This window comes from Triturus cristatus, chromosome 3_1 (assembly GCF_964204655.1).
Source record: "Triturus cristatus chromosome 3_1, aTriCri1.1, whole genome shotgun sequence".
Taxonomy (NCBI): Eukaryota; Metazoa; Chordata; class Amphibia; order Caudata; family Salamandridae; genus Triturus; species Triturus cristatus.
The window spans coordinates 122262089-122276785 of record NC_140583.1 but is presented as its reverse complement, the minus strand read 5'-3'; the positions used below and the strand labels follow the sequence as shown (position 1 = coordinate 122276785).

The 14697-nt window shown below is 46.2% G+C and overlaps 1 protein-coding gene across 4 annotated transcripts in view; it reads right to left on the bottom strand.

The window, feature by feature from the left end:
* ANO1 (anoctamin 1) overlaps positions 1–14697 on the bottom strand; it is an 852930-nt gene that overhangs the window by 282638 nt on the left and 555595 nt on the right. For all 4 annotated transcript variants that reach the window (XM_085643533.1, XM_085643534.1, XM_085643535.1 and 1 more), the window contains one exon: positions 2043–2097. In XM_085643533.1, coding sequence (XP_085499659.1) covers positions 2043–2097 — 55 coding nt within the window. The remainder of the gene's footprint in view (positions 1–2042; positions 2098–14697) is intronic.

Here is a 14697-nt window from a genome sequence, read left to right as displayed (position 1 = left end):
GACATTACACACTTTTTGACCTTAATGCCATCACAGAATGTGACATCATATATCCTTATACACTAATTTATTCCAGGAAGTGATTTCACTTGATCTTGACCCTAATAACATCACAAAAATTGTAACTGGTAAAGTTAAGAACTCCCATAGCCAGTGCATGATTAATGTAACAACATTACAGTTTCTTATAAAGGTTAATGTCTATTTTTTGATACCACCTTGATTTTAACTAGGGTGCTGAATAAAGAAAAACTATGCATCTGTTTAACACGAGGTTATAATGTCACAAAACCCAGAACAATACTGTGGACCAAAAATATTTCCCATACACAGTCATGATTTAATCACTTGCCTAGTGTGTACATCAAAGAGAATGTAATGAAAGATTACCATGAGATGTAAAACAAATTGAAGAAAACGATATTTGTTTTACCTACCTGTATTAATGCGTATGGCTGATATACTAAATATGAACTGTGACAATTGCTTAAATTATTTCTTATCATTGTTAATACATTTTGATTTATGATTACTTGTGAGTTTTGTTCAGGAACAATGTTTGTGTCATTATAATAATGAAATGTGGCATAATATTGCTAAAAGTATTTTATTCTTTATTTCATTTTTAGGTAATGTGCTCTGTTCGCGAGAGATATTGTGTGCAAGAAGGGGTTGCTGCCTGACAATTGGTTTACCTTTGCTGCCTTTATCGCCACTCTCGTTTGCTGCCTTCTAATTGGCCACCGCATGCTAGCTTCGCTTCCTCTTCTTTCAGCTGGAGCATGGACCAAGTACTCATTGCTTTAGCTTGATTGCTGCCTTTCCGCTTCTTCAGCAATTATTGAGGTACTACTTTTATTTTTTTCTTCTTCCCTGTCTTCCTTGCTGAACCTCTTGCCATTTGTAACTAATTGTAACTAAGTTTTACTAAACCCCACTACAGCAAAAAGCCCTTTCCTTCTTTGATAACAGATGTTATCAGATTTTACGGTAACAACAGATGTTGTCTGTTCACAAATGTATTTTCAGTAAGATATGGACATGGGCGCAATTGCTTACTTTATGTGATAGGATTTTTTGCCAAATGTCATACTTTTTCTTTTTCATGCATGGGGAGATTTACTGATTTGCTCCGAATCATGAGAGTGTTGTGCCGGGACCTAACAAGCATTAGCAAAGCTAATAGGTCTTGCCTTGGAAATTACTGGCTCTTTCATTGCCTTTGCTCATGCTGTACAGCATAGGAATTGCTGGCTTAAGTAACTATTTGCTGTCATGCTGTATAGCTGTGTAGCTGTTGTGCAGCATGGATAGAAATAATAATAAAAAGACTATGATGCATTCAACGCTAATGCACTTTAAAAAAAAAAAAAGCTCATTAGATCTGGGTGTGTCAGAGCGCTTTTAAAAATGAGATCTACACACTCCGCAAAGCATCTGCGCACTGCACAACATGACTACAGAACATTGCCACAGCCAATAGCTCTCATAGTCGATCTCTATTGGTTTAGCCAACGCTTAATTACTTAGTCAGTAGATAGAAAATAGCACCGCTGAGTTTGTTATTTTACCGAGCTTTACAGAAAGGGAAGCTCAAGCTCTCAGTCCCCTTGGACACCGCAGAGCAGTGCCTATGAGAACCATGTTTACAATCTGTTCTTGGCGGTGCTTTTGTCACAAACACCGTGAGAGGGTTCACAAGAAGCGTGACAGGGGTCACAAGAAGCGTGACAGAGGTCTCAAGAAGCGTGACAGGGGTCTCAAGAAGCGTGACAGGGGTATCAAGATGCAATGCAGGAGCAGCCGTCGATACTTCGGACGACCCCTAAATGACGCCCATCGCTACTGCAGATCTATGGGGAATTGTGAAACACTTTCGACTTGGTTGTTATTATTTCGACCATTGATAATTAACTGCATTTCGTGGAGTGAAACACCTTCTAGTTCAAGAAAGGCAGGAGTGATAATTGGAGGCAACTGGGAAACAATTAACACCACACCGACCACAGAAAACAACTCAGGCTGTGAAGGGAAGTACTTACAATCGTGCTCCGGGTTTTGGTGTCAAAAAAAGAATCCCTGTTCGACAAGTCAAATCTGTGAAAACATGAAATAAGAGTAAGAATGATCAGACATGGAATTATGGAGGAATATAGAACAAGAGCAGGAAATGTGTGTCATTATTGCATCATAGACAGGTACTTGGACAATATTTGTGACGAACAAGAGACAAAGGTGTATTGGCAACATTTGTAACGTCACAATGCTCATGACAAGCAACAAGAAAAAGCATCTGATGACATCTGTGAGTGTATAACATGGATAAGTATATTGACCACAATTGTGATGAGCAGAAGGCAGAGGTACAATGGCGCCATGGGTAATGTTTAACCTGGACAGGCACACTGACAACTATTGTGATGAAAGATACATGTTTAATGTATAAAATGGACAGATACATCTCCAATACTTGTGATGAAAAGGGAAATAGGTAATGACAATACTTGTGGTATATATAACATAGACAGGTACTGTGACCACATTTGTGACGAATAACCGGCAGAGGTACATTGGCAACATTTGTAGTGTATAACATATATGACATAAAATGACAACATTTGTGGTGAGCGATAGAGAAAGATACATTGACGACATCTGGAAAACATTGATTGGTTTAAGTAAACATTGTAATATCAAGTGGTTCGTTTGATTTCACCAAACCCATAACTAGACACTACACAGTAAATTTCAGTGATAGAAATGAGAGTCTAGAAATGTCAGACTTTCAGTAGTTGTGCTCATAACAAACTATAGACTGCAGATTAGGGGCCATATTTATCCAGCCTTTTTCCCGTTCTCAGAATCTGCCCGTTTGCGAATGGGAAAAAGCCTTTTGGGATGTATCATCCCAAAAGGCCATCGCAAAATAGAGAATCGCAAAATTTGCGATTCTCTTTTTTGCAAATACAATTAGGGAATTGCAAATTGCGATTCCTTAAATGCAATTCTGTAAGCACCAGAAATTTGCTATTTGGCCTTAAGGAATAGCAAATTACCACCAACTTGAAGTTGGTGGTAATTTGCGATTTTCTAGACAAAAGCACTTTTTTGCTTTTTTCAAAGTGTCATTTGGTGCACAAGCATGCCCTTAGGGCATGTATGTGCGCAAAATGTGCACACAAGCATATTTCAGGGGTGCAACAGGGTGTCCTTTAGGCACCCTTGCAACCTTGAAATTGCATTCTCAATTTGCGATTCTCTAATTGATAATCGCAAATTGAGAATGTCTTACCATTCATTCCTATGGGCCTCCTAACCCATAAGAATGAATGGGAAGATATTCCTTATTTGCGAATCTCAATTTGCGATTTGCACATAAAGAATATGTAGGATTCGCCAAATTTTTAGCAAACATTGCATTTTGCGATTCTCTAATTGTGATTTGCTAAAAATCGCAATTTGAGAATCGCAACTCTTTTTTTGATACATGTGGCTCTTGGTTTAGTACTCCTTCTCTTAGCAGAGTACAATGTGTCAGCAGTGGACATAAGTAACTCCTCTCTTTTAATGATTGTAATTAGTTTTGAGCGTATTTAATTTTTAGCACTTGATATTCTGAACACCTAACTGGATTTCACTGTTTGTGCCCCAGGTCAACCTAATGGTATCTATGAATTATAGACACTCGCAATAAGATGTTTTTGTCTGCCAAAGATATGTCACCAACTCATCCGTATCCAGAGCCCCACGTAGATACAATGGTCTTTCTCTTGATTCTATTGATACCGTACATTGTATGTACCCACAGTGCCGTGGGTGGCTAAAGAATTCAATTCTCACTCTGCTAAGTGTGTAAGTTTTCTTTGTTGTTACCATATGTGTGAACACATGTTGATCACTAACAAGGCTAAAAGAGGTTGGACAACATCTCAAACTTTGGTTACAGAAAATCTAACAAACACACAAATCATGAGTACTGGAAACAGAATAACAGTATACATGCTAGGGTAGAGGAGATGTGGTCTAGTACCAAAGGTGTCAATCTTTATCAAGACATTTGATTTATAATTCTGGTTTATACAGTAGAATAATTAGTGTGCCCCATGGAAAATAACTACTGGCATAATACACCGCTTACCAGACACAGTGCCACACCGCAAACAACCCTACCCCAGTAGTATGTGTTATATTAAAACTGAACAGTATGAAGTGTAAAAAAACATAAAATTAAAAAAATAGTAATGGAAAATTATGGGATTATCAGCCGATATGAACATGTGTTGGCTGTATGCATGTCACTGCTGACTGAGAAGTCTCCATAGGTGCTGATGCATGAATGTTGTGAAGGATTAAACAATGTACGATTTCATTATCCCCAGGATCGACCCAGAGTTATTGGCTGTGGGTAGTTTTCTACCTAGTGGGGTTGGACATAGCATGATATAGCCTAAGAATATTTCATAGAAGGTCCCAGGTCTTTCCCTTACTCGTGCAGTAAAAAATGCAAGACAGCAATTTGCTTCGATGACAAGTAGGAAAGCTAATTGCTAGGTTCAGCAAATCCAATTATGAGATGCAATCATCAACCCGTGGCAATGACCCAAGAGAATAAATCAAGTATTTCACCGCATGTGGTAATAAAATACTCCCACAGTAGCGAGATTATTACTTAAGAGAAATCTGTATTTAGTTCTACGCGTTAAAAAGAAAATATATAACGTAAAATGAATATAAATTAAAAAATACAAAAATAAAAAATACCTTGAAGAATAATTAAAAAAATTCTTTGTTCTGAAGCATGAGTGTGAAACGAGTCTAACCTTATAGCACGAGTGAAACGACTCTAACCTTATAGCACAGTTAACAGGTATCGGAAGCATGTGGCATTCATTTACATCCTATCAGAAATGTGACAAATGTTTATATGCATTCAGAACAAGCATTGGCAATGTCAAACGGTTTGGCTTATGAAAGAAAGTGCCTTTTGTGTCACTCGCGGGTTTAAGCACTCAGTAGGTCATCATACATACGATCTGGCACTTATCTTTGCACACATGTATCCATTCATCCATCCACTGACTCATTCTTGCATTCACCCTCTTACAGAACAATAAAACACGCACACATACACACCATCATATGTAAGATAAATAAAAGAAAATAAGTAGGGAAAAAAAGGCAGCTGTCTAAGCATGGTGTGCATATGGTTGAACAAAACTAAACACAGCAACAGGTATCCGTCTTGCAGACATATTGGAAATAGTGTATCATTGTTTAAAAATTCAAGCTTGGCTGCCACATTTAAGACCAACGTGTAGATCACCCTACAATGGTAAAAGAATGATACACTGTGGAGAACACTGTTTCATACTGTTCTTCTGTTTTTTTTTTTTAAACAAACGTTATTGGTTTTTTTTCTCCATTTCTTTAACCAAGCAATAAACACATCATGCACAATGCCCATACAATACCATATTTCAATGACATATAAGTCTATTGCATAATAAGTTCTGTCAGCAACATCTTGCATTTCCGGAGATGTTTCGGCTGGAGACTGATTCTGAGCAAATACCTCCTGTGCTATTCTGTACAGTACGCTTATAAGAATATTCACAACAAATCAATCCCCATGCCTCAACCCTCCACCCTTCTAATATCCACCCCCCCTCCCGTAACTGGCTCTGCCTGTTCAGTATACATTGCAAGTAACCATCTCCATACAATGCATTGCTTTGTACACGAGTCCTAGTCGCACTGCTCCTTCCGTAACCGCCATGTGGGGCCATATTACCTCCCATTCTGTTTCAGTTACTATTGAGTACTTGGAGCAGTAGGAGCGTCATTCGGGCTGATATTTTTATAGGCTTCCACCACTGCATCCCACTCCAGGAAGATTGGGTTTTTCCTTAGGCCATGGGCCTCTTCTCTACTCAATGCCGCACTTTCAGCTCTCAAACATCTAAGCAATTCGTTATGCCACATAAACGTAGAGGGGGGCTCTGGGTGATTTCCAGCATATAGTGATCGATCTGTTCGTGACTATAAGCGCCAAGTCTAGGAAGCGTAGCTGTACCTGGTGTGTTTTCGTCCGTTTACGAACACCCAATATGTGTTCCAGTGCTGTGTCCCCCATAGACATGTGTGTAACCTCTGTTATCATTTGTCTAACCCTCCTCCAGAACTCAGCGAGACCTATGCATGTCCACAACATATGAAGCAGATCTGCTTCAGGCAGTTTACATTGGGGGCATTGATGTGATGTTTCCAGTTACATTCTATGTAGCCTACGCGGAGTCAGGTAAGCTCTGTGTACAATCATACATTGGATGAACTTGAACTTAGCATTACGTGCTATTTTTCACGGGTTTTCTAATATGTGTCTCCATTCTCTAATTGTTAAGTCCCGCCCCATATCTGCCACCCATTGTGTCCTTGTGGTGTCTAGCTGGGGCCGGGCATGCATGTGGATACTGAGGTCTAGCCATTTAACGAGGTGGCTTCCACGCCCCATGTAGTAGAGCGATTTCATCAACGCGTTTGATTGTGGTCCCTCCAGCTGTGGCACCCAGTGTCTCTTAATGTAATGGATTAGTGCTGCGTGTGTCATATACAATGCGGTGGGCGCCCCCGTAACACGTATGAAAGTGTCGTGGTCCATGAGTGTCCCATCACTAAATAGCGCCCCAATGGACTCCACCCCCACCTCCGTCCAAGGCCCAAGCACCCACTGCGTCAGTATGCCATTCGCTAATGGTATCCCCACCAGTGGAATATTATCGGCGTATCTACCGCCATCGGACGTGTATCGCAGTGCCTTTCCCCAACAGTGTAGTGCCGTGTGAAGGAGTTTTGGTAGTCCGGGTGGTGTTTTACTACGTGGTAGTAAAAAAAACATGGAGCGCTCCCTGCTCACTGTGCTTGGTTCTATAGTCAATCTCGTGTAAGTTGTGACCCGCCGTCCAATAGGACAGCCACTGTACTTGGCATGCGCAATAATAGGCTCTAAAATCCGGCACCCCAGTCCGCCTTCCTGGGTATTGATTTGGAGCTTCTTGAGACTTTTCCGGTATCGGCCCATACCCCATATTAAGTCTATGAGGATAGTATATAAGGCTCTAAAGATTGCTGCAGGAATAAGTAACAGCAAGTTCGTGAAATAATACAACAGACGTGGAGGTACCACCATCTTAGATAGAGCCACGCGTCCCATAGCCGATAAAGGCAGCATGGTCCAGAAGGCTACCTGTGAGCGTATTCCGTGAATAGTCTTACCCAGATTGCCCTCTATCATGTCCGCTTGTGAGCGATAAACGTGTATTCCCAAATATTTGAAAGTAATAGGGGCCACTGGCAGTCGGAGCTCTTCGAAACCAATATAATCTGGGTGCGTTTGGTTTTGGAAGAAGAAGGCATTAGATTTAGAGTCATTAACAGATAAGCCTGATACTAGTGCGAAGTCAGCAAAGATACGGGGAAGCGAGCACAGGCCCTCCATCAGGTCTGTGAGTGTCTAGCTGGGGCCGGGCATGCGTGTGGATACTGAGGTCTAGCCATATAACGAGGTGGCTACCACGCCCCATGTAGTACGCGTTGATTGTGGTTCCTCCCTCTGTGGCGCCCAGTGACTCTTAATGTAATGGATTAGTGCTGCGTGTGTCATATACAATGCGTCGGGCGCCCCGTAACACATATGAAGGTGTCGTGGTCCATGAGTGTCCCGTCACCAAAGAGCGTCCCAATGGACTCCACCCCCACCTCCGTCCAAGGCCCAAGCGCCCGCTGCGTCAGTCTGCCATTCGTCTGTGAGATATAAGATAAGGTCATTCGTCTGTGAGATATAAGATAAGGCCATCCGCATAAGCAGACACAAGATGCACAGCAGTGCCTATGGGGATTCCGCAACCTGCCGCCTCTTGCCGTATGCGGAGTGCCAATGGTTCCAGCGCCAAGACAAATAGTATTGGGGACAGGGGGCAGCCTTGGCATGTACCACTGTGAATACCATATTCTCTGTAGATACATTTTCCCATTCGGACTCTAGCAGTGGGTGCCGCGTATAGTAATCTTACCCATTGTATATATTCGGGGAGTAAGCCTGAACATATACTCCCAAGACAATGTGTCAAATGCTTGTCGCATATCCAGAGACAAGCAGCCAGCGTTTGGAAAAAGTGTAAGATCACTAGACATAATCTGGTGCAACCTGCGCAAGTTCTAGGAGGTACTCCTAGCTGGTATAAACCCACATTGATCAACATGGATCAACTTGTTAAGATAGGGCTGAATTCCATTAGCCAGCACCTTACTTAAGATTTTTTACTCCATGCATAATAGCGACAAGGGGCAGTCAGATAGTCCGGTCCCTGCCCGGTTTAGGCAATGACACCACCGAGGCCTGTGCAGTGGTACGAGGAAGATGCCCCATTTTGAGCGATTTCTTATAAAGCTCTTTCAGCTGTGGGAACAATATTTCAGAATATGTTTCAAATAATTCTATAGGCAAGCCATCTGGGCCCGGTGTTTTATTACGTGAAAGCCCGGCTATAGCTGCTTAAATCTCTGCCCTAGTAATGGGTCCCTCCAGGTCCTTCTTCAGGCCTGTCGGAGCCAGTGGGTAGGGTAAGTTCGTGAGAAAGTCATCGATGGAGGTCTCCTCCAATAGAGGGGGTGCACTGTACAGTTCCTCATAATGTTTACTAAAAGCTTCACTAATCGTATATTGTGTGGTCGGGGTTCCACCCCCTGGCTGGTTAATACAGCTAACAACAGTAATGGAAGGGTAATTTCTGATCAGTTTTGCTAAGAGAGTACCTGACTTGTCTGTGTCCGAGTGATGTGTTTGTGTATACGATCTGTAATCTTTTAACCTCAGTTTTTCAAGTAGTTCTGCGTGTTGAATGCGTGTTTCTTGCAATGGTGTCTGTTTCATGGGGTCATGCACTGCCTCTTGGACTAGTCGTGACATGCTGGACTCAGTGTCCTGCAGCTTCCTGTGTAGTTCCTGCCTGGCTCCCACTGTGGCACTGATTGCTGCCCCTGGAATAACAGCCTTTACGGCATCCCATTCGACTAGTATTGTGGAAGCAGTATTATGATTTTCTGTGAAATAATGTTTAAGTGTTGTGGATAGTGTATCGCGAAAAACCGAGTCTTTCAGTGTTTGAGGCCATAAGCGCCATGTAAGAACCGGGGAAGGTAGCCTGCCCTACTAATAACTGTTTCTAGGGGATTATGATCAGAGAAGGTCTTTGCTAGGTGTGTGGTTTCTATAATTTGATCCGCTATGGAGGTAGAGCACATAATCCTGTCTATCCTAGTATGAAACTAGTGTACTGGGAAGAAAAAGGAGTATTCCTTGTGGAACGGGTTTTTGAATCGCCACGTGTCACATAAGGACCAACCCCTCGCCCATTCACAAAGTGCTTCTGCCTGTTTGCGTGTTATTGTGTCTCTCAGGGGTGGATGTGAACGATCTAGGGACAAGTCCATGACCGCATTAGTCACCTCCTATGAGCCATGGATATGCTTCCCTTCCCGCCAGAATGGAGTTCAGACCCAAAATATATTTGTGTTGGTGATAATTCAGAGCATATTTGTTAGAAATGGGGATTTCTGGTTGGCTAGGGCTTGCGCCACTTGCGCCAAAGCCAGGCAGAAACCACTACTCTAGTCAGGACTGGGGAGTTACACGCCAAAGATAACCCCTGCTCACCCCCTTGGTAGCTTGGTACGAGCAGTCAGGCTTATCCCGGAAGCAATGTTTGGCACGAGCAGTCAGGCTTATCCCGGAGGCAATGTGTAAAGCGTTTGCGCGCGCACCCAGCAACAACACCCAAGGCCCACCACAAAGGAAACTCCACACAAAGGTATTATATAAAAATAGCCTTTGTATTATACCAAAACACATTAGATAAAAACACACACTTTACAATGTGACAACAGGCACGGGCAGAATTTACAGGGGATATGTACAAGACAGGGCCACCTGGACCACTGTCAGGAATAAGCACTTTTAGAACTTAGCACTTAGAACATAGGATATAAAATTACTGTAGCACAAAATAACACATGTAGCACACAGCCAGTAACTAATGGTAACAGGTAAGTACCACCTACGCAACCCTAACCACCTTAGGAAAATATTGCGCAGGGAACCAGGACCTCACTAGCACCACCTGTACTAGGAGAAAAACAACCACCTAAGTATCACAATACCTGCAGGGGTAGAAACACATTACACATGATGCATCACAACACATTCAGAGGTGTAGGTTAGGAACAATAGCGCAAAACTCACATCAGCCACCACCTGTGGCAGTCCCTAGGCCAACTGGCTTCGTAGGGGCTAGGACGCCCTGTGTCCCAGTGTCAGGGGCCTAAACGGAGAAGCTGCCCACGAAGTGCTGGGCAGCTGTAGAACAATGATGGGGCCAACGCTGGAGCCTTGCAGGCTCTGGCCAACTGGCTGTCCCCTGAGCCCCTCTGGGCTCTAAACCAAGGACTGGCCCCTTGGAGCCTCGCTGGGCTCAACAACAAGAAATGCCCCCTAGAGCCTCCGTGGCTCTGAACAACACTGTGGGGCAAGGTGGGAGCGGCCCGCTGCCTTCTGGGGCCGCTCTACCACTGAGCAACTGGTGCCCCCTTCGTTGGAGTCCCTCTGGACTCTTAAACAATCATGCCCTCTTCGTGGGAGCGCACGAGCGCTCTAAAACAAATAATGCCCGGCGTGGGAGTCCTTCTGGACTCTCCAAAACAATGTGCCCCGTTGGTTGGAGCACCCCCCCCTTTCAGGCGGGGGGCCGCCCAGGACATAGACCGGTCTGGGACCGGCACCCACAACACACGCGCGGAGTCCCCCTGCCCTTCACAACTTACCGGGCTGTTCTCTGGGGACTCCCGCGGTGTCTCCGCTCCTTCGCTGTTGCCGGTACACTCCGGCGGGGCAGGGGAGACCTCCAACTGGTCTCGACTCCGGGCAACGCAGCCTCGCTTCTCGGAAGCTCCCCAGGCTCGAGGTGTAGGGTTGCTGGCCTGCCAATGGCAGCACGGCCCTTTGCGGTGAGCCTCCAGGCTCTGGAGCGCCTCCACCAATGGCAGCGTGGCCCTTGCGACGAGCCTCAAGGCTCAGGAGCACCTCCACCAATGGAAGCGCGGCCCTCTCACGGAAGCTCCCGGGCCAGCGGCAGTGATTCTTTCGGGACCCAAGCTTCTGCCGGCACAACACGGGGTAGGCTCCCGTTATCACTACATAAGAGTCCCTGGCGGGGTGGGCACCCGCCAGGGATATAAAACCAGCACACGATGCGGGGTGGACTCCCGCGTCGCTCTCCTTACCCGGCGGGATTTCCTCGGGGAAACCGACCGCTTCATGCTGCAGCAGCCACGAGATGCGTTCCTTCGTTGGCTGGAGGGAGAGCCAGGCGCTCTATTCAAATAAATGCAACAGCGCTCTCAGGGTGCAGTTAAAGGTCCAGGAGCAAAGTTCCTCCAGGAATAAAGTCTTTCAGAAGCAGGGGGGCAAAGAACTGGGCCCAGGGGCCAGCTCACAGGGCCCTCCAGCAGGGAGGCAGTCCCCAGTGGCGGTCTCTCCTGGCGCCCAGCAGCAGCAGGCCCCCCTCAAGTGAGGATCCTGGAAGAGAACATTTTACTTGGGGTCACAGCCCCATTTTATACACAGGTTCACCTTTGTCTCAAGGTGCAGGGGAGGGGCGAGTCAGTTACAACTGGTTTCTGAGCACTTTGTTTTGCTCAGCCCCTCTCCCTATTCAGGGAACAGGCCAGGGTCATCAGTCGCACCACAGGGGGCGGAGCCAGCATTGTGTGGGGAAAGCCCAGCCCTATTCAGGTCCTAGGTGTACTCCTCCCACCCATCTGGCTGCTGATCTCCCAATTCATCACTGGGTGACTCCTCCTGACTCTGGGGATTCCCTAGCCCGTCACATGACCTCAGCCAGCCAATCGCCAGACAAGGCACACATTTCACACTGCACACAGAAGTGCCCACTTCTAGAAGTGGCCCTTCCACACTAGGTACATTGACGCCGCACACATCATCGTGCAGCATTTCATCACACGCATCCGCACATACCAAACTCGGCCCTGCACTCCCCACGCATCAGGAACCACCAGGGACACATACATTCCCCCATGCATTCCTATGGGAGGGCAGGCCAACCTCATAACACGCACGCACGCACTTTACCCTGGGACACAGCGGTAAAGTGCACAGAAACCAAAAATCACTACCACCAGGTCACCAGTAAAAGCAAAAAGTTTAGGGGTGAACCTGCCAGAAGGGCCAAGTCCAACAGGTGTTCCCTAGGATAATTGGTAAACCGTCGAGTTTACCGCGAAAGAATATATACCTGCCCTGCGAGTACCCCTGTTTCTCCAGCACCACAAATGGTACTCCCCCTCTTATCCAGATCGTCACCCCCCTGGCAAAAGCAGAGTAATTTGTAGTTATGACCTGACCCCTCCATTTTTTCCTCATTTTCACATCTTCTGCCTCCATGAGGTGCGACTCGTGGAGGAAAACCACCTGTGCCCCTCGACGCAACAAAAATGCATGTATTCTGTGCTGCTTTTACACTGAGCCCAACCCTCGGACATTTCTTGTAATAAATGTATATTTGTCTAATATATGCTGTACCATTCAGTCCTGTTGTTCTCCTACCCTGCAGTGGACCACGTAACCTTGTGAGATGTAGCATCAGTAACTTGCCAGAGCCATGTAACTCCCAACCTAAACTTAATACGAGGTCATGCCTACAACCTAAACCAGGCAAGCCCAAACAAGCTGAATATTGGAATGAAACATAATAAACTGTAACAGTTGCAAAGTGGGGATTTGCAGCTACCGCCATCATATAAAGAGACACATAACCTGGACCCCCTTGGAGCCCAAGCGTGACTTGTAGATCATTGCATTATATATAGGTACTAATAAAAAGTCAAAGCAAAAAAGGATATGCGAGTGTTCGGGGGGTGGCGCCCCGGCCCTGCATCCCCGGACGACAGCTCCCAGCAAGGCAGATAGCGTTAGAAAGCTGCTATCCCAGGATTCCATCCGCCGTTTGCGGTGTCACAGTGGGAAAGAGTTGGAGGCTGTTGTTCGAGTCTGAATGGACTGTGCTGTGTTCCAACGATTCTGACAGCCTGTGGGAGGGGTTGTCTCTGAAGGTGTTTGCAGCCGATAGAGCCGCCTCATTACTTGTCTAGACCTGTTGCTGTGTGGGTCCAGGAAAGGGCAACACGCTGGTGGATTCAGTCATTCGCTGCGAACAAGGGTGTCCTGGGGCTCCAGGGCCATGCACTCTGGACGGGGCGCGGCTCGAGAGTTGTCTAGGTTACATAACTTCCAGCCATTCCTCGACATCTTCTGGACTTTAAAAAAAATAGGTCTTCTGCTCATAGATGATCTTCAGGATGCGCAGCTTCCTCTTCATCCCTTGAAAAGAAGAGCGCCAGGGTTGTACCATGTGCGTATAGTCAGGATATAGTGAGATCTGGCAATTCTCAAATTGGATCTGCGGATTTTCGCGTGCCTTTTGCAATAGCATATCTCGGTCCCTGTAGTTGAGGATTTTCATGATCAAGGGTCTCGGCGGGGCTCCCACTCTTGGTTTCCCTGTGGGGATCCGATGCGCCCTCTCAATGCAGAAAAATTCTAACAGACCCTCAGGGGCCACATGTGTGCGGAACCAATGCTCCATGTAGGTCGTTGCCTCAGTTCCCTCACTCCGTTCTGGTAGAACAATGACGTGAATGTTATTGTGTCGTGCCCGGCCCTCCGCATCCACCACTCTATCCATCAGTCCTGTGACCTGTTTCGGAAGGGACTGGAGCTGTGGCATCAGGTCCTTCAGCGTAGAGCTATGCTCCTTCACCGTTTCGGCAAGCTTAGCGTGATCAGCTTTCAGTAGGGTAAAACCGGTAGTAAGGGTGCCTATTTGCTGTTCGATGGCTTTTCGAGATTCCCTAACTTCATTCAGTATTAAGTCCAGTATGTCCGGTACACTCTCGTCCTCTGTGGGTGGAATTGTATTAAGTGATTGCATGCTCATGGCCCCATCTCCATCATCCACATCCTGGGAGTTAGTATCGCTGCCCCCTGGGTTATTCCCCTGTAGCGGCCCATCACTTTGCACATGTTTGTCTTATGATATATCTTCTGAACAGTCGACCTGGGCTTCCAACAGTTGGGAGTCCCGGCGACAAGAAGGGGGGGGGGGGGGGGATGCCGTACAGGCTGTAGTGTTAGTCACCTCCACACCCTGCCAAGAGTAAAACCAATTAAAATGTGGAAGCAATGCAGTGATGTGTGCAGCCGCACCCTTTCTCAGCCCCCAAGCTAAGTCTGGACAGCGCCGACTTTGTCAGGAAGGAAGCTCCTGGGGTGCAAGGTAAATTGCTGTCAAGGCAAGGGGGGACAAAGCGTGCCTCCGTTTAATGCGCCGTCGCCAGGCATTAAGACGGTGCGTTCAGCAGTTGTTGGTCAGCAAGATCAGAACGGCTGTTAACTGTGGGTCAGGGGCCGCTGATAGAGTTCCTGCCAGGCACGCTGATGGGGGGGACGGGGAGGAGGAGAGAATCAGCGCATCTGCCCTCAGTGTTGGGCCGTGCGGGGCCACTCGCAGGTCGCTGTGTTTCAGGCCCCGGCGCCGGGCCCACAGTTGTCGATGCGGTCACTCACAG